This window comes from Pipistrellus hanaki, assembly GCF_964339955.1.
Source record: "Pipistrellus hanaki genome assembly, chromosome: 3".
Taxonomy (NCBI): Eukaryota; Metazoa; Chordata; class Mammalia; order Chiroptera; family Vespertilionidae; genus Pipistrellus; species Pipistrellus hanaki.
This window is the reverse complement of record NC_140505.1, coordinates 151,718,165-151,739,599: the sequence shown is the minus strand read 5'-3', so window position 1 is coordinate 151,739,599 and position 21,435 is coordinate 151,718,165. Positions and strand designations below refer to the sequence as shown.

At 39.4% G+C, this 21,435-nt stretch overlaps 1 protein-coding gene across 19 annotated transcripts in view; it reads right to left on the bottom strand.

The window, feature by feature from the left end:
* Window positions 1-17,701, bottom strand: part of KIF21A (kinesin family member 21A) — a 136,146-nt gene extending 118,445 nt beyond the window's left edge. For 5 of the 19 annotated variants that reach the window (XM_084877830.1, XM_084877816.1, XM_084877827.1 and 2 more), the window contains exon 1: window positions 17,474-17,700. In XM_084877830.1, coding sequence (XP_084733956.1) covers window positions 17,474-17,517 — 44 coding nt within the window. In that variant the 5' untranslated portion in view covers window positions 17,518-17,700. Of the gene's footprint in view, window positions 1-17,473 lie in introns of all 19 variants that reach the window. The other 14 variants (XM_084877834.1, XM_084877820.1, XM_084877821.1 and 11 more) reach the window with 6 other exon arrangements.
* Window positions 17,702-21,435: the final 3,734 nt, after the last annotated feature.

Sequence of the window (21,435 nt, the reverse complement as noted above, 5' to 3'; positions counted from 1 at the left end):
TCTTCTTCATCTCATTTATCTGCTCCTATTCACAGCAAAATCTTCTAAAAGCATTATTGATTTCACTGTCTCTGCTTTCTCATCTAGCCGCAGTCTTTCCTTAATCCATGCCAAATGGCCACTCCACTGAAACAGCTCAAATCTGAGTCACCAATACATTCTCACCAAAGCAAATGGTCAATTTTTGTTCACATCTCACTTGACTTCCCAGCAACATTTTAAAATGGTGACTTGCTTCTAAGATAACATAATCCCCCTGATTTTTTTTTCTGACTTCACTGGATACTCTTGTCCAATCTCATTGGGTGAATTTTTTTCCCTTTTATTGGCTTCTAAATTTTAGTGTCCCAGGGCTTTCTCCCAAGAGTCTTCTTTAAATGTTTTCCCTTTATGGGTGACCTCATACAGTCCCATTCTTCAACCACATAAATGTTGTTGCCTCTCAAAAGTTTATCCTCAGCCCAGATATATTCCCTATGATCCAAACTCATATATAGCCAACTTGACATCTTTAATAGGATGCCCCAAAAGCCTAGCAATCACAGCACAAAGTAGAACTATAGATCCCCTTTCCCAAAAAAAGCAAGTTCTTCACTCAGAACTGAGTATCTACTTGATTCTTCTCTTGTCATCACATGCTTTATCAGCAAGTCCTAACAGCTCTATCTCCAAAACGCTCTGTTCACCATCTGTACTGCTATTATTCAGTCCAAGCCTCCTCCATCTCTTTTCTGGAACACAATAATAGAATTCTCACTGGCCTCCCACCTCCGTTTTGAACTCTTATAACACAGTCCATCTTCTCTATAGCAAGCAATCAGTTATCATTCTAAGATGTAAATCAGATCGTGTCATATTCCCACTTAAAGCTCCTTAAAAGCCTTCCCACTCAAATGCAAGTCCAAAATTTCCATTCTAGACTAAAAGGCACTAAATGATCTGGCTCCTACCTACCTTTGTTTTTACCGCCATCCTCCTTTTTATTTGCTATATTTGGCTGTACTGCTCTTCATACCATCCCACTAACAGGCTAGCTTGTTTTCATGGCTTTTGAACTTGTTTTTGTTTAGAATGCCTTCCTCTGAGGTCTTCTCATAGTTCACTGCTCAATATTCAGGTCTCAACTAACTGGCTCCTCCCAGCCAGAACCAATTACGCTAAGTATATTGTTAAATCTTCTTCACAGTACTTATTAATACCTGAAATTATTTTTTATGTTTTTGATCTCTATCCTTACCCAATGTTAGCTCTTTGAAAGTGAAAACTCTTATCTTGCTCACATCTATATCCTAGAGTCTAGACCCAGAACACCCTTCCTGCAACATCAATAGTAACCAAATATTTTTTGACAGGTTGACTAAAGTCTCCATAAGAATAATCAGGAGTATACTATATTTTCCCCTCTGGTATGGAGAACCAGATCTGACATGCTTACTGATGTATTGATCACTTCACAGAGAAGGACAAAGAAGAAATAAAAGTCTGCCTGTGCTCTTAAATAATTAAAAATTAATTGAGAAAGAAAAAGACAACAACATAATCCCAAGACACTAAAGACAACTATTTGCAAAGCATTGCCACATACTATAAATCATACTTAAACATGTGAACATGATAGAATTAATCAGGAAAGGTACTGCTAGGAGAGAATAATCTATAAAATACATATTACAATAATTTTTAGAGATGAGGAAATTGAGGCTTGCCAGCTTAAACAATTCACCCAAGATTAAAAACTACAAGTTTGGTTCAAACAACTCTCTTGATGTCAAAGCCCATTTTCCTCTTAGGAAATCATTTCCTCCATTTCCTTATAACCAAAGCCGGTTACTTTGATAGATACATCTATCAAAAGTTTGGATAATCACAAACGAAGCTGTCAAGAACATCTGGAAGCTCATAACTCTACCAACATCACATGTTCAAAGTGCCTAGGATCTAAAAGATAAAACAGTTCATTAGTCTCCTGAGAAAAAACACAGCATATTACCCATAGGACCTTGGGATTGATTAAGTAGATATAAGAAATAAATATGCAATTAACAAAAGGATTTTAAACTTTATTCAAACTATTCTTAGAAATGGAATATATTTTAGAGAACTTTCCATGGGAGCTTCCTGACTCACTCAGCTCCAAGCTCGCCATTCTGAAGGAATTAGTTATTAATTATGTGGGGAAAGGATATGTCTTTAATTGTGCTCACTTTTGTATGTATGTGCGTATACGCATGTCCTTATATGAGTGGATGAGCAATTGTCAATAAATCTTTGCAAATAACGTCTGATGAAAATAGAATAAAACTTATGGACAGGGATTGTTTTTTCATGGAATGAGCATGAAAATCAGGAAAGGATGAGTACAGAGGAAAAAAATGAAAGCAAAAAGACCAATAGGGCTATGTTATAGTTGAGGAGATTGGAAAGATTAGGTGTCATGAGACAACTGATTACGAATAGTTTACATTACTATTTTGGAAAATAGGGAGTCATTATTGTGTCTTTAAAAGTGGACTAATATGATTACAATGGCTATAGAGGTAGACTATTCCAATAATATGTACATATATGTTCTATTACATGTATGGCATATTTCATGGGATAGCTATCAAGTCCTGCAAGGACACTGAATGACTCTCCCAAATGGACTGAGTTCCTCCTGCATCTCCGAGTACCAAGCAAAGTGTTGGGAGTGCACTTGATTTTAGTGGGCCTCAATAGCTAATAGTGGAATGGAATTAAATTGAAATATATTAAATTGATCTGAGCCAAGATGAATTGCAATGGTCAGGGAAGAGCTACTTATTATCCTCACAAATTCATTTTTATTTTAACTCCATTTAAAACACCAAAATATCTAAAAGTTACCTATCTAAGTAACTTTTGCTTTCTTTTTACACTTTCATAGCCCTTTACAAAGAGGCTGTAAAGCACTCAGCAGAAGTGTAATCCACTTCCCATGCAGAAGGACTTGAGTCATGGAGAGGTGTCACGTTATTTTCCACAGGCTTACTTTTATACCACAGCCACCCCAAAGTGAGTCAGTGGAACAGAAGAGAGCTGCACTCAGAGTCCAAAAGCACTCCTTTCACCACCAAAGTTCATTTTCTAAATATTCAATCATAAAAGAAAAAGTCTGTAATGTGCAAATAAAGATACTTGATAGTCAAAAAAAAGGCACAAAGATGGCTGGTTTTAAAACACGTGTTCCTGTTATTGTATTTGTTTTTCGAGTAAACAGATACTTGAAAAAAAGTATCTGGTTCTCATCAAAATATACAGAAACCAACTCAGATATATAAGCATCTGCAGTGTTTTGTTTTTTTGTGTGTTTTTGTTTTGTTTTGTTTTTTTAAATATATTTTATTGATTTTTTTTTTTTTTTACAGAGAGGAAGGGAAAAGGATACAGAGTTAGAAATATCAGTCAACTGCCTCCTGCACACCCCGTACTGGGGATGTGCCCGCAACCAAGGTACCTGCCCTTGACTGGAATCAAACCTGGTATCCTTCAGATTGCAGGCTGATGCTCTATCCACTGAGCCACACCAGTCAGGGCAGCATATGTTTTTTAGATATGAGGAGAGGGAACCTGATGATTGATTTTGAAGAATATTTATACTGTTACATTATTTCTGCCACTGTGTTTATTAGTTTAATAGCTAATATTGGGAGCGTTCTTCTGCTTGTAATAGACAGCAAGTCGTACTGTGTTAAGCATCTTCAACAGTCCACTTAATTTTCTACCACATATTTTCTAAGTTCATCTGTCTTCACGGTGTTTCATCTCACTGTAAACCAACTTGTGAAGGACACAAAAAGTATTTATTTTACCAGTTCAGTCAAGTTTGTTTTCTAAACAGATTTTAAAAAGTAATTTGTGTTCAGAATAATTTCTGTTTCAGACTTTATTGATGTCATATCACTCAGAAACTTGTTTTTCAATGCAAGTAAAACTAGTCAACTAGTCAAAGATTTCAGCAGCTACTATTGTATAAACAAGGAAGACCTAATGAGTAAGGTCTTATGAAAAAAATGTCACAAATTTATTTTTTATTTAATCATGGTAATTAATTTTAAAAATATGCAAAATGACATATGAACTACAAAAGGACAAAATTAATCAGATGACTATTCTAAGTTAGCAAGAAACTCAACTCTATCAAATCTTTTAATTTTTTCATGTTAACCATGAAAATTGTGTGTAAGTGTGAGTGTGTGTACGTGTTTCAGATCATTTCTGCAGTCTTGGTTGAAAACTCTGTGGGTATAAGTAGAAGTATACTCAGGTTAATGATACATCAAGCAATATATATAAGAGGTTTAAGGATTAACATGTCAGTCAGCTCACCCTGCTAGGTAAGCAGTTGCAAATCAATAAGTTTTCCCATGCCCTTAAAGATACAGAAAGGAATGTAATACCATTAGTATACATTCCCACAGAGGACAAAGATTTTAAAAATGTTATTCAACGTGTTCAAGAAAGTATAATTTCCTCAATCTTGACTTTCACAACTTGTATTTATATGGACAAACCAAGACATCCATTTTATTATATAAATACAATACTGATAACTTCGGTAATATCATGGTCATATACTATCTAATATAAAATGCACTATTATTCTTTTCAACTTTATTGAGATATAATTGACAACGTTATATGATATTTAAAGTGTACATTGTGGTGATTTCATATAACATACATTGTGAAAGGATTTCCCTCTCCAAGTTAACTAACACATCCTTCCCCTCACATATTTTTCTCTTCTTTTTCTTTAATGAGAACATTTAATTCCTACTCTCAGCAAATTTCAATTACACAATACTGTGTTATCAATTATAGTCACTATATTATTTATTAGATCCTCAAACTATGTTCCTCTTATACTTGAAAGTTTATACCCTTTTATCAATCTCTTCCTACTTCTCCCATCCTCCATCTCCCCTCTTCTTCATCATTAGAGAGATACATAATAAATTGTAAAAAGGGGCCTCAAGTGAAGACTTAAGAGAATCCTTGTTTAAAAATAAATATACATTTGCAAGTTAATGATTACAACTAACATTTATTGAGGACTGCTATATGTCAAGCATTATGCTGAGTGCTTTATAAATATACCAAATAATTCTCATGCCAATCCTATGAGATTAGTACTCTTAATCTTCACCTCAAAGATAGACAAAGCCAAGATGAAGGTGAAATTTTATTAAAAAAAAAAAAAAAAAAAAAACTCACCAAAAAAATTATCCCTACTTTGAGGTGATTAGGGAAAAAAGTATGGTTAGTCACTGCAAGTCTTACCTAGAAGAGGTAAAATACAAATTTTAAAAAGATAGAGATAAATGGAGAGGGGGAGAAGAGGTAATAGGAAGAAGGAGAGGAAGAAAGAGGGAAAACTAAAAAAGGAAAAAGAATCTAACATTTCTCAAACACTTCTAAATGCAAGGCATTTACAACATTCATATAATCTTAACAATCCTACAAAATAGGTATTAACTCCATTTATAGATAAGAAAATTAAGGTCCACAAAGATTAAGGGACTGTCCTAAAATTTTGAACTCAAATCTATGTGACTCTAAAGTTCATGCTTTAAAAAAAATTATATATATTATATATATATGTGTGTGTGTGTGTGTGTGTGTGTGTGTATGTATATAAATTGATTTCAGAGAGAAATGTGTTTTTATTGATTTTTTTAGAGCAAGGAAGGGAGAGGGAGAGAATATAGAAATATCAATGATAGATAAACATAGATTGGCTGCCCCCTGCACACCCCCTACTGGGGACAGAGCCCACAATCCGGGCATGTGCCTTGACCAGGAATCAAACCAGCAACCTCTTGGTGCATGGGATGATGCTCAATCCACTGACCCACACCAGCCGGATGCAACTATGCTTTATAAAACATTTACCAATGCTAGTACTATGATAGGGTTTATGTACATTATCTTACTTAATTTCACAACAAACATCTAAGGTAGGTATCTTTTTCTCCAATTGATCCCCCTGTAAACTTAGAGTATAAAAATATTTTCATGCATAATGATCTAATAGAGGGAATGAGAATTCTAGAACATGGTTGGAGATATTATATTTTCACCAGTGTTGACTGATTTGTACTGATTCATCCTTACTATTATCCAGTCACTGCTTCAAGCAACAGTACGTGTTGTGATTGCAAAGGTTACATTAAAAAGCAGCAAAGCTACCAAGTCCATCCAGGGATCAGACTCATAATCTTGGCTTTATTATTAAACATCACACTGAAATCACTGGACTTAAAAATCACCAATACCCACAGCTCTCAATACCACATAATCTCTTTATGCCTATTTTTAAATAGAATAAGGTAGAATCCTAACAATAAAATATATAAAATGAGACCACAAAATCAATATCAAAATATGCCCAAATTTAAATTTGTGAAATCATCAAATCTGGGTGACTCTATGTTGAGAATTGCAGTCATAGAACACTTGAACAAGAGAAGTGAAAAATTATGTGGAGTGATACCAAGTTAATACAAAATTCAAAACAAAGATAACTAAAGAAACCCTATACTCAAGAACCAAATCTGCTACAAGGGTAATGCAAGGTCCAGTTACACATATGAAACAAAATAGATAAGAACATAATCAAGGACAGAGAGAACGTGTTGTCAATTTAAGGCCAAGTTGGCCAACTAAAATTCAAAAGCATCATATTGTATTGCCTAAATGGAGACTTGAAAATGTCACAGATGTCACATTTGGATTAAGGGACCTTAAATGGGAGGTCAAATAATGAGGAATGAAATCTGTACTCTCATGCTTAATCATTCAGCAGTTGACAACTTCCATTTTAGGACAGAACAGATGCAGACTGGGTGACCAATAGGCCACTCAAACAAAAATATTTGTGTTGAACTGAGGTGAACACAAGTCAAATAAATACCTAAGAAATGAACTGATTTTCAAGGAACATGGCATGGTTATGAACCTGTGTTTGGCTTACCATCAGTAGATTAAACTAATGTGCAGAGCAAATGTGTGTATTCTCCTAACACATTATATATATATATATATATATATATATATATATTGCTTAATGTTAGGTACTGAAGATGTTGAAATATTAAATTATATATTCTGTTGAATGGCACTCTCCTCCCACTTCTGATCAAAATACCACATCATAATTAGTAACTAGAGCTTGATCCTTTCTCAAGGTTTCTTGTTCCATTGGTGGAGCTAAGGGAAGACTTAGCTGAAAGCATTTTAAAAGAAGATTGATACTAAGAAGCTGAAAGAAAAAAAAGCTCTTATTTAGAGACTTCAATTCCAGGAAAAAGTGTAACTTATCAGTAGAAATAAAAACATTACCAACATTGCCAAGAATTATACGACATAGCAAAACTCTTAGAAAAATGAAATTAATGTCCTTATTACACAATAAAGACTTGTCAATTAAATTCATTTGATATATGGAATTTAATATATATTAAATGTCAAACTCATTGTTTGTCAAACTTGAGGCCCGCTGGCTACGAGTTTGATATGCTTGCTCTAAAGTGTAAATATCCTGTATAATAAAAGGCTAATATGCAAATTGAATGAATGGCAGAACAACCGGTTGCTATGACGCACACTGACCACTGGCGGCAGACGCTCAATGCAGGAGCTGCCCCTTGGTGGTCAGTGCGCTCCCAAGCGGGGAGAGGGGGCAGGAGTGCTGCTCAACCAGAAGCCCAGAAGCCCAGCTCATGGATGGTGAGTGCAGCAGTGGTGCTGGAACCTCTCCCACCTCCGCAGGAGCACTAAGAGGAACAGGCCTAACCTATCAGTCAGACATCCCCCGAGGGTTCCTGGACTGCGAGAGGATACAGGCCAGGCTGAGGGATGCCACCTCCCCCGCAAAGTGCATGAATTTTTGTGCACCAGGCCTCTAGTCAGGCTATAAAAGTGTATCCAGATTATAACAATTTTAAAAATGTAGATATACATATGAAAACGGACACAAAGTTATTATGTGAAGGTGATGAACTATGATATTTGTCTTATCTTTTCCCGGTACTTTTACTAACCTAATTACATTATTTCAATACTAGAAAAAAATCAAATACAATTAAATTAAAACCTGATTTTGTGATCAGTAGACTAGGCTTGGAAGATCTATTCCCTGCTTCTAAGTATCAATCTTCTTTTAAAATGCTTTCAGCTAACTCTTCCCTTAGTGCCACCAATGAATACTACAGGCACATTGCTCCATCAGCTCCAGGTGCTAGAAAACAGTTTTTATAAAAAATCTAAATTTATTTTTCAATCCAGTGTTACTATTATTTCTAGTATTTTTACTCGGTTTACTCCTTGCAGCTCTCTTTAATCTGTGGCCTTGTTTAGTGTATTATTGCCATACTTGAGAGGAAGCAAGGAAAGCATTAGCAACATTTTCAAAAATTTGATGCAAGATAATTCAGAAGGAAAATTCACATTTTTATCAACCAATTTAGTCATGTTCCTCTTACAATAGGATAAGCAACTAGTGGGAAATATAACTCCATCTTATTGTTAATCTGACAAAGTATAAGATAGCAACTTTACTAAACACTAAAAACCATAACAACTGAAAGTCTTTGTGGAAAGAGAGAGGTAGGAATAAAAATAGTGGATTTTATTAAATTATAAAAGAAGGAATTTGGTATGATAGAGCAACAAAGCATGTGATTTGCATATAGAAAACAAACAAAAAAAAGCAGAGGAGACTAGATAAGAATTTTAAAAAGTATTTAAACACATTTTTGTTTCATTCATAGTGATACAAGTAATAGACACTCAAAAACAAAAAAATGCAAACAGCTACAAGCACTTTGCAAACTCAAGTTATGGGTTACATATTAGAGAATGACTAACCCAATTGCTCGAGTTTGGAATATAACCAACACTCCCATTGCTGGTTATCTCAAACTCATCTCTAATATTATTACTGCCTATGTTTGTGTAAAAACTGTTTTCCAAATGCTTTCACGTGGTTATTTCTTTTAATCCTTTCCAAAGTCCACTGAGGTTAAGTGGATAACTCCTACTTAATGACAAGTTTATCACTGGTAAGAGTCCAGACCAAAAAAGGTTTTAACCATCCAATGTTCATTCTATCATTCACTTCCTATTGCTTTTATGCCTCCAACTTCTGTGATTCCAGTACACAGTGGACATTCAAAAATTATGTAATAAACAAAAATATATATCTTAAAAAGGAAAATAAAATTAGAATACAATTGATTTAGAAATGCCCTGTGCCTCATAGTACACCATGTGATCAACATACCGCATCAACATACGTACGATGCAGTATGTTGATCACATGGTGTACTAATGAATAACTACAGCTTGACCCTCTCCAAGGTTTCTTGTTCCTGCTTGCTGAAAGGAACAGTCGCTTATTTAGAACTCCAACCTGACTGTGCAGCTGTGTCAATGAATATGCATATCTACTCTGAAAAAAATATATAATTTATGCTATTTAGAGAACTGATATTGTCGTGCCTAAGGGACAGACAAGGCTTCCCAAAGCTGAGAATAATTTCACAAACTAAAATGTTACTATACACTGAGATTCAAAGAGCAGGGAATGAACCTTGAGCTGACCTTGTTCAGTCCCTGGGCCCATGCTGCCCACCTTTCCACAACCAGATGTGAATTTTTTTCTTTCTTGCTTGCTTGCTTTTACTGCAGATGGAGGACAAGAGACATAAATTAATGATCCTGGGATTAAATCCTGAATGACCTCCATTCCAAACTAGATGTGTAGATATCATCTTGTTTCGATTCAATAACCCCAATGCCCTTAAAATGTTCTATTGTGATAATGCTGTCAATACTGTTAGCATCTTCTACAAAAAAATGAACAACAACAAAAAGCATTACATGTTCTCTGAGTTTGGGGAACATTTTAAGCCAAATAGTAAAAATCACTACTACACTGCATGTATCCCTCCCATTGGGATTTTAGAGAGAGTGGAAGAAGAATCATACCAAGAAGATGAATCGCTTCAAAAGGCAGAAATGTCCCTGCATGGGAGCAGTCTAGACAGGCTTTGTGAAGCGATGAGATTTAGGATATTTTGTTAGATGATGGGTCTCCATTATGGCCAAATTGTGCTGTATTCTTTATTTCCTTTCAAAAATAAGGATGGGAAGGGCTGATATATTATTTAGATGTTGAGAACCACCTATCTAGTAAAGTAATACTCAAAAGGGGTCTTTGGAAACCACTCAGATTTCTTCCTCCATCTCCAATTCCAGATCCCAATAAATGCAACTCACCTCACCCCATTTGACCTCTACCTCAACCCCACCCTGCAGCAAAAAAATTATAGCACATTGCAGCAAAAGCCTCACTTCCTCTGTAATGAGGCTGTTTTTTGCTTCAATGTGGTATAATCCTCAAGTCTACAGGAGTAGAGGGGAAAGTTGTAAGAATCAAGGTGAGGGGAAGAGGAGAGGCCACACATTCCAGGCTGAGCATTTACAAAATCCTGCTATTTACCCGTCCATGTTTATCATTATTTCAAAATTAGACTACTCCCACTCTGCCCTTTTGGAGCTGCTGTTAAAGCATCCATGTGTTACATGCCAGTGTTGAAAGCTGTCTGTATTATTTTTATTGCTCAGTTTTGGCCATTTCTTCACATTTGAATATACCAGGAATATAAGGTTGGATATCTCCTCCAGGGTTTCCCACTTGCTAGAATCACTGGTCCAGTTTCTAGAAGCCAAAATAATGGGCCTTGAGATGGGAGAACTCACCTAAATGTCAAATTAAACTTTTATAGGGAGTGCTTAAGGGATTAAAACTGCAGTTTTTTAAGTTTATTCTACTTCTGGGATGTCTGCCAGCAAAATGTACAGCACAAAGAAGACTTGAGCTGCTAGTTGTGGGTCCTCAAGCAATTCTCTCAACTTGTCTGGGCTGCTATTGCCTCAACTGTCTTAAAAAAAAAAAAAAAAAGTTTCAACCAGCTGGCCCCGTGAAGGTTCCCTTCCAGTTCTATATCAATTTTGTCAATAATTATAGAGATACTAAAAATTATGTTCTATATATAAAATGCCTAACAATTTCAAAAAACAAAGGACAAAGGAACCTCAAATGTAATTCTCAAACATCCAGAAAGACTTCATCATAATTGTGAGATGTCATGAAAATTGCCCCTTTGGCTTGGCTGTCATTTGCCTCAAATAAAGCCTGAGCCCCGGGAAAACTATTTTAACACTCTGAGAAGATTACATAGTTAATCCACTGGGAAACCAGGTTGAAACACAGAATTCACAAATCCGCTTCCCAGAGACAAGCATTGAAAATAGCAAGCATTGTTTTATTTTGCATAAAATTATTCTAATGATATACTGTGTACACATACTTTCTATTATTTGGCATGCATTTTCATTGTTGTATGTTTTTCTTTCTTCCTGATCTCAAACTCAGATAAAGGTCATGTCTAATGTTGACAGAAAACAACCATCTATAAGTCAGAGTCTCACAAGTGAGTTGTAACTTGTCTTGGGGGAAAAACATCCATAATAATGAAAATTCCAAGTTCCCTTCTTTGAGGAGAAATTGACGTGAAATGGAAGATTGGGTAGATTAGGGAATTAACTGCCAAGATAATTTCTGCTTTCATGGCTTCACTGAACTGGAATTTCTAGTGCATCATTCACTACCCCATAATTATGCATCAAAATATTAACCAATTAGCAGGAAAGATGCAAGAGCTCAAGGGGTAGTGATAATTAGACATGAAATCTGAACTTCGAAACAAACAGGTCTATCATATTTCATAAATTCAATAAACTTGAAATGTATCAACTCATTTGGTAAATAAAATAATTTCACTATTTTTCAGCTCACATCATCTGCTAGTTTTTACTCTTCTCTTTCCTTACTTCCTGATCCAAAAATAAATAAATATAAGTAGAGCATGTATATTATATCAAGTGGGACATAATATAAGTAAAATCCTTCTAATGCATAGGCTTTGGAGTTCAATTTTTATATGAAATATGTTTGGAAGAGGTACACCCTTTCATTTTTAACCACTGTTCTTAAAAAATGTATGAACTAATATATGCCATTGAAAAAAATAAGGGAGAAATAAAACTGCACTGCAACAATTGTTGTTCACGTCTAGTTTGTGCTGCTGACTATATTTTGTTCGTTCCAACATAGTTTGTGCATTCGAAAAGCTTCTTATTGCTAGGTCTAAGCTCCATCAGGCAGGCATCATGCTGTAATATGTACATATCCTCAGTGGTAGGAAAGCATCCAACATCCAACACATAGTAGGCACTTTATAGATATTTGTTGCATTAAGGAAGGAATAAACAAATGACCAAACATCAGATAACCATCTATTTCAATCAATAAATATTTCTGAGAGCCTTGCTTCTCTATTTCTACATTTTCTAAACGTTAAATTGTTTCAGATAATTTCCCCATCTGTATATTCGTGAGTCAGCTTGAAAGATCTTTACTACACTGAAATTAGTATGTGAAATGTCTTGAAAGCCTTTGGAAATATGTTTAAGAACACAGAAATAGATATCAGAAACCTGATTTTGAGTTCCATTTCTCCTTACACAGTGGCTGAGAAATCTTGAAGAGGTCGCCAGTGTGCCTGAGACACATTTTACTCATCTGTATAATATTTTATTCATCTGTCCATCCCACCTCATAGGGTCTCTTTGTAGATTAAATAAAATTTAATTTATATTATAACCAGAATGAAACAAAGAGACCACAAAAGCCTACCAGCAAGTGTTTCCTCTTCAGTAACCAGAGTACCCAACACATTGTTGGAAAAGTCAAGATAGAAATGGTAAAATAGTGCCTTCCTGTCAACAGGCACACAACAACAAAAATCATATATTTAATGGACTGAATATGGAACGTTTGCACAACCCTTCCTGCCATTACATGGCCACCTCAGCATGAGGAAAGAGAAGAGTTCAGAGAGTTCGATTTGCAAATCAGTGCCAGTGACAGACCTCGTAACAGAGCCTTGGACTGTCTCAGGAGCCTTTGAGCCTGCTGAGCAGTGCTACTTGTTACAAGTCTTCAGTGAGGTGAAACACAGTAAATCAGACAACATCCAAGCTCACTGTCAGGGATCGGTACTGTTCACTGCCAAAGCCAAGCAAAGAAATTTTAGCTCACAACCACACAGGCCAACGATTTTCAACCTTTTTCATTTCACAGCACATGGACTAATGACCACAATTCTGCAGCACAACAGAAAATACATTTTTTGCCAATCTGACAAAAAAACAAAACAAAAAAACAGGCATAATTTTGATTCATTCACATTGGAGGGCTTTGTGTTGGCTGTTGTCATTTTTTAATTTGACAATCTAAGGGAAAGAGGTCAGTGCCCCTGACTAAATAGTCAGGAGTTGCATGTTTTAACAATTCTTGCGCCACACTAGTTGAAAATCACTGACATACTGTCTATTAACAACGATGTGAAAACACAATGGTCTGTGTCTCCATTTTCATTCAGCTCTTGATACCTTTTGCAAGCAGAAGTTCTTATAAAGGAAAGAAGTTTCGAATGTTACGTTAGCGTTACAACAGGGAAAGGAAAAGGATACACCATCTCATGATGTCTTAGATTTAGAATCAGCTACCATATGGAGTAATTAGTAACTTTAATTAGTAACTTTCTACATAATTAGTAACTTTCAACACCTATGCACTGGGAGGGGAAAAAGGGTACTAATAAATCTAATCCTGTGTATGTGTGTGTGTGTGACCATCTAAAAACAGGCACCTAATATTTTGGTATTTTCTTGATCTTAGTCTATGATAGGATGGCTTGAACAGTTTTATTTTATATTTATTCACCTTGTTTAAATTATAGAGCAACACTATCCAATAGAAATGTAATGTGAACAACACTATATTTGATTTTAAAATTTCTGGTAGCCACATTTTTAAAAAGGAAAATTAAGAAGATGAAATTAATTTTAACAATATTTTTCAAAATATATTTTTATTGAGTTTAGAGAGAGGAAGGGAGAGGGATAGAAAGATAGAAACATCTATGAGAGAGCAACATCAATCAGCTGCCTCCTGCATGCCCCCTACTGGGGATCAAGCCCGAAATCCAGGCATGTGCTCTAACCATGACCTCCTGGTTCATGGGCAGACGCTCAAACACTGAGCAACACCAGCCGGCCTTAACAATATTTTATTTAAGTCCATATATTGAAATATTCAATATAAAGATTATTGATATATTTACATTCTTTCTTTTCATAAGTCTTTGAAATCCAATGCAAACATTACACTTCTACACATGTCAATTAGGACACTAGCTATTCATCAGAAATACATCCATTTTTAGATTTCATCAACTTGACAGTCAAAAAAGTAGATCCACATACCAAGTTGTTCCAAGCATACATAAAATTTTTCCAAAAACTAAATCAAGGACCAATGTTTAGAATCCTTTAGCATTTAGTTCCTCGGCAGCATTAATAGCATTAATCATACTTCAAGGGCTCATCGGTAATGTGAGGTGTGGCTGTCACCTGAATCCACCTCTACCACAATGAAAGATACCCTGCAGAACACCTCGGATATACTCTGTCAAAAGGCATTTTCAGAAATAGGATTAAAAATGTTCTCCCTAAATGAGAAACTTTCTGTTCAACTTCTGTTCCCCAAAGCTTTACATGACCCATGCGCTTATTTTGAGAAACCTAAAATAGTCATTAGCTCTGGCATACTAGTAACTTTCTATATGGAATAAAACACAAGAATCTCTATGACATTTTTGTTTACTTACACAGGTAGAGTCAACCCTATTTATTACCTGTTATGACATTATACATTGAAGGGGGAAAGCAGGTTAAATGCCCTGCTGATGTGTGTCTATTTGTTGATTTTTATTTACCCTGCTGATAAGGCTTATCACAAACTGGAGGTAGGCTGGGAGGACACTGGAAAGATTAAAGACTTTGAGGAAATATTTTAGCCTTAAGTTCGGGTCCTCTCTGACCTCTCTATCTTTTCTAGCAACATCTATTTATGCATAACCTGTCAGAGCCGCTCATTTGCAGTTGAACTAGTACAGAACCAGGAAGAGGCAAGTGACCTTATTCTAAGAAAAGCTTTGCAAAGCATGCCTTTGCGCTCACCTCTGTAGGCTTAATGGTTAACCATTTGGCTAGGGAGAGTCAGCTGTCTGGGTTGGAACTCTTGTTCTGCCACTTGCTCTCAGGTTAATCTTTCTGTGTCTCATCTGTAAAATGGCCATAATAATAACAGGACTGGACCTAAGGCTAAGATTGTTACGAGGAACAAGTGAGATTTCACAGGATATAAAACATCTGAACACACAGCACTGATCCTAGAACATGGTAGGTGCCCAACCATTATAGCTCAGAAGTCTGGATAATGGAGATGGGAATATATGCCGAATAGATGTTTGTTGTAAATAAAAATATATGGCCAAGCGCTGTATTAATACCAAAGTGCTCTAAGCTATTTCTATCCTATGCAAAATAAGTTTAGAGAGCGGATCTACTCAATGTATTTAATGAAGAAAAAACAAAAACAAATCTTCACAATGTGGCTTACTAAATTGCTAGTGTTTTATAAAGCCTTTACCAGCAATCAGAACCACATTAATTCACTTGCAAAATGCTGTTGAGCATGTCAGAACCACTTTAGGGTGACCCAAAGTTCTGCTCACCTCCACTGCAAAGCAGCATCAGATTTAATAGGACGGCCAACACATAGCCCTATGCTGATTCTAGAGAATTCACAGATAAAAATCTTACATCTGTAAAAATGGCTTCTCTCGCAGCCAAATTTTATGTTTCCATTACTACTGTATGCTCCTTGGTCATGTTGCTTGACCAGATCAGCTAACTAACAAAATTATCTTACTGGGTTTTCTGTCTTTTCCCTTCCCTTCCTCTGCCAGGGTACCATCACCAATAAGTATGAAAAGACCAAAAGAGACATAATAGCAGAAAGAGGAGAAACAGACTAATCCAACAATTGGATAAGTAGGTGGAGAACAACCAAGAAGGCCAAATTCAAACTTCAAAAGCTTTGTAACAGGTGATTCTAACTCATAAAACTGTCACTTCCGTGGGTGGTCATTTCTTGGTCTTGTAAAGGGCATGTTAAAAGATCTTTAAAATTCATTTCATTCTTTAAAGTTGCTTAAAGATACAAAGTATATATATAAAACTACCATTTCTATGCCTCATCAAGATTTTTCACGAAAATGACTTAGGAATGCTGACATGACAGGGTCTGCAAAATGGCTTTCCAGAAAGACCACGAGAGTGGAGGATTTCAGAGCACAATTTACCAGAAAAAGATTATTTTTATAACCCTGAAAGTGCCCACAGAGAGAAGCGAATTCACAGTAGCAGTTCTGTCCCAGCTGTGTAAGCCACGCACTTATTCCACCATGAATGCTTCATTAATATTTCAGGGATGATGTTGCAATTTTCCATGAGCAACTGTCAGGGCTCTGCTTCTTTTGACACGTATCAAAACGGTCTAAATTACATTCAACACTCGTGTGTCTGTCATGGACCAACATGCGGTTCAGAGGGATCCAGGTGTTTCCAAATTCACACCCGGGCATGTCTAATTTCATCCTGGTTCCACCCGGCTTAACCTCGGGACGTTTCACTCCGTAACGCATGTTTTAAACCCTTCCACTGGCTGAAGGCTTTTCTTTCTTCTACTGGACCTATCCCCAGCGATTTTCATCTTAAAAACAACTCCCATCCCCACGCCTAAGAGGCCAGAGGCCAGATGTGGCTGCTACACGCACACGCTGGTGCCATTATCCACTTGGCAGTGATGCCGAAGGAGGCTTCCATTTGCATGGACACCCCCAACCTGCCGGGAGAAACGCTGTCAGTCCGGTGCTTTGTCTCCTGCCTCAAGGAGGAGGCCAGGGTTGCATGGACACGTAGGACAGACGCTCTCGAAATAAATAGTAATTAATAATAATAATAATAATAATAACAACAAAGCACCCAGCCCAGCAGAGAGGGTGCTCCTGCAGGGTTGTACGGACACGTATGACAGACGCTCTCGAAATAAATAATAATTAATAATAATAATAATAATAATAATAATAACAAAGCACCCAGCCCAGCAGAGAGAGGGTGCTCCTGCAGGCAAAGCCCAGTGGGCGATCGATCGCCCCGGGAGGGTGCGGGACCCGGAGGGAGGCAGAGCCCCCGGGGCCCCGGCGCTGCGCAGCCGCCGCCACCTGCAAACGCCGGCGGCGCGGGGACCGCCGGGGGGACCCCGCCAGCGCCCGGCCGTGTGTGCCCAGCCGCTGGCACCCGGCTGCCCGAGTCCCCCCGCCCCGGGCCGCCCCTCCGGTCCCCGCATCGCGGCTGCCGGTGCCCCGGCCGGACCGAGCCGGTCCCCGCAGCCCGCCCGCCGGTCCGTGCTCACCTGACAGCCACCCGCACGGAGCTCTCGTCCGGGGCGCCCCACATGCCGGCGGGGGACGGCGGGCCTGGGCCTGGCACCGCGGGGCGGAGGCGCTGGGCGCGGGGGGCGCAGGGGCTGCAGCGGCGGGGCGGCCGGCTCACCTCCGCCGCGCTCCAGCCATGTTGGGCGACTGAATGGGAAGGTGGCGGCGCTGCGGAGGGCGGTGATTCAGCGGCGGCGCCCGCCCCCTCCCCCGCGCACCCGGCTCTGGGGCGGGGACTCGGCGCTTGAATGGCGAGCGCGGCGGCGTCGGAGCTTCGGGCCTCCCGCCCGCGGCCTCCGGACGGCGCTGTGCGCGCGCCCTGCCCCCCGGGGGCGCGGCCTGCGGGGCCGGCTTGCTCCCGCCACCCCCTTACCCTCCCGGCGGGCGATCGGGGCCGGTGGCCGCACTGCGTCAGCGCGCGCCCTGCGCTGGGCTGGCACTGCCCGGCGCTGCCGGGCGCGGGGAGGGCGCCCGGCCGCCGCTGCCCGCGCCCCGAGGCCACCGGCCTGCGCGCCCCGCGGGCTCTGCGGGGAGGACGCGGCGGCGCTCGCCCCGGGGCCCGAGTCTTTCCTAAAAGCAGAGCCTGTGTGCGCACCTATGGAACGCTGGGGATCGGCCCTCCGCGCTGCTGCTATTCATTGGGCTTTGTGGCCACCTCAGCCTTATTGTCTGTCCTCTCTCCGCCGGGACTCTGACCGCCGGCCCCAGCCCCCGCTGCATGCCCTCCCTCCCGGGAAGCGGTCACTCGTGCCGAACCGGCTCTCGCTTGGGCCGCTGCCTCTGGGCAGCGGGCCTGTTCCGCGGCGCACCCATCGCCCATGTGCCAGCCGCGGTGGGATGTGGAAATGATGGGCTCTTGAGACTCTGAATGCGTTTCTGTGCGATCGCTGATAGCCTGGGAAAGGAACAGCACTCTGGGACTACCAAGTGTTCCCAGATCCGAACATCCACCAGGACCAGCTGTGCAGCCAATCCTTCCAAAGGGTCTTTCTTTCCCTCTGCCCTTCAGAAAACTCCTCCCAAAGCCAGGCTTCTATCCCTGATGGCCCACTGTGGTTTCTGCTTTTGACTGTTGTGCTCCCAAGTGCCTTGAGATAGCTCTGGGGAAACGGCCTTTATTACCGGTAGTATCTTTGTGGACTGTCCATACAGTTCTCTAAATAAACAGGTGGGGACACACAAAACAGTAGAACAAATTAAATGCCACCATCCAAATAAAAGCACAATGCCGAGTACCTACAATCGAAAATCACACGTCTAATCATCCCACCCAGCAGAAATACGGCAGCATACTAGGGGACAAAGGAGAAGTGTTTTCTTAAGTGAATGTCCACATGGTGTATAATTGCAGGTTGAAACTTACTCTGTCCCTTCACCTTGATACCACCCCTGAGTCTTAACGTGTAGCGTAGCTGGGAAGCAGAGAGCAGTGATGGGAGTATCCAAATTGCACTAATGCCACCAGGAGGCTGACAGATAGCTTTAGTGAGTGGAGCAGGAGGGTGAGGACCAAAGTAGAACAGAAAACACCGGCCCCCTCCTCAGGTTCCAACCCCCCCCCCCCCCCCAGCCCCAGACTGCTGGGATGCAGGCCCATTGCTGCCAAGCTTTGCGTTTGCTTGCATGTTTGTTTCTTCTCAAGAGATAGAGAAAAAACAGACCTGTATGTGAAAACTCCTTCGGTTTTCTTAAATACACATCAATAACTAATTCAGCACCATATTTATATGCCATGTAAACCAATCAAAATATGTCTTGGGCCCACTTCAGTCCCCAGCCATCAGGCTGGAACTTCTGACCAAAACATTAGCACCAATACAGCTGTGTCTTTGAGTGCATTACACATGGGTTCAGGAAGAGGAAGTGTAAAAATTCAAATTCCCATTGAGGACCCAGTCAGTAATTTTCCTCCAAATTTCAAAATTTGTATTAATTATCTATTTGTGTATTTGCTTCAGATTCCTTTATAGCTGCTGTAATCCTTTTCCTTAAGGCTTATCTAATAAGTATCTAAGGTTGAAGAAAGCCCCAAGGGAAAACCTCTTAGCACAAGAGGGGTTTAAATCCGGTTGCAATTAGTCACTCGGTTAATATTTCATAAGCAACTGCTATATGCAGACAGTGCTGCACCCTGGTGATATGAGGAAGATTTGGACTGTCACTGTCAGCCTGCCAGGGTTGCTCAGTGGTTGAGCATCAACTATATTGATTCCAAGTTGGGGTACATACCTGGTTGCAGGCTCAACCCCCAGTGGGGTGCATGTAGGAGGCAGCTGATTAATGATTCTCTCGCATCATTGATGTCCTCTCTCTCTCTCTCTCCCTCTCTTTCTCTGTCAGTATCCACAAGGTGATTTCAGTCTAGTTCAGGGAGACATTTGTGAAAATCTGTAGTTGCAATAATAGAATTTGTGACAAGAGTATGATGAATTCCATAGGGAATTTGTAGAATTCTTCAGGTATAGACCACTCAGGATGATCTTCCTGAAATCATGCTTGCCTCTACACTGCAATAAAGGTGACCTTTGAAAACAACATTTATGTCATTCCCCTGCCTGAAACCTTCCCAGGGCCAGCTAACAGAAATAGGATACATTCTTCTAGCCTTGTAGGCCCTTCACACTCTGGCCTCCCAAACCTCTAGTCTTTTGCCACTCCAAGTCCTAACCACTGTTTTTTGGTGACACTGCCCTTCTTTCTATTCCTTGAACACATGAAGTTCTTTTCTGCCTTAGGACCTTTGAACTAGCTATTCCTTCTACCTGGAATGATCTTTCCCCAGATTTTTCCCTGGTTAGCTCCTCTTGGTTTGTTAGGTGTCAGCTTAAGTGCTATCTCCTTAGAGAGACCTCTCCTAGTCAATCTAAAATAGCACCCCCACATGATTTGCATGGCCCAGTACAAAATGAAAATGCAGTGTCCTGTTAGAAAATATATTTTAAAAATGCTGTTAAAGATGCTGATCTATAAAGCTTTTTTCTTTCTGAGCTCTCTTGTTCAGCTTGCCATGGTGTTTTCTTATTTGCTATTTAGTGTCATTTTCCATAAAGAAAAATTAAAAATGTTAGTTATTAGCATGATTTTACCATTCATCTTTATATGGTGCAATGCCAGTTTTAAGTATGTATAGAAGAGCATTTAATTCATATGTGGAATTATCATAATTGTGCAATTCCTATTGTGTACTTCATACACAGATGTGAATTTCATTCTTAACTGAACAGTAAAAACATTGCACAAAACTAACTCAATTGTTTTTATTTCACTTCTTGACACACCTACATTCTACTAACACTTTCTACCTTTGGCTTTCAGATGAGTCAGGAAGAACTGAAAGGAAGAGGAACCACCATTTCCTGTCTTTGCCTTCTTTTTGCATCATCATTCTCAGAGTAGGTAGTTGGCAGCTACAGGGCAGTAAATGAGTAGGAAAGTATAAGATAAGGTTCCTTGCTCATTGTGTTTCTTAAAATGTTGCCTTCTCTTTGCATTTGAAATTAAATTCTGGTTTGAGGGGAACACAGCCTCTTGAGTTGTCAGCATCCCCTGTTTAGTTAGCTGTAGACATAACACATTTACCCAGTTCATGTATTGGCTTTGAATTTCACTTAACTCCCACACATTAGGAATCAACCAGGACATCAAGAAACCCATATGAGAATGGTGTGACAAAGAATGGAGGCTGTATGTCCTCTGCTTACCCACAGGTTCCAGTGTTCTATCAGACCTGCTTACAAAACACAAATCTCACCGAAACCAATTTGGCTCAGTGGATAGAGCGTTGGTCTGCAGACTGAAAGGTCCCTGGTTCGATTCAGGTCAAGGGCTTGTACCTTGGTTGCGGGGACATCCCCAGTAGGGGCTGTGCAGGAGGCAGCTGGTCAATGTCTATCTCTCATCGATGTTTCTAACTCTCTATCCCTCTCCCTTCCTCTCTGTA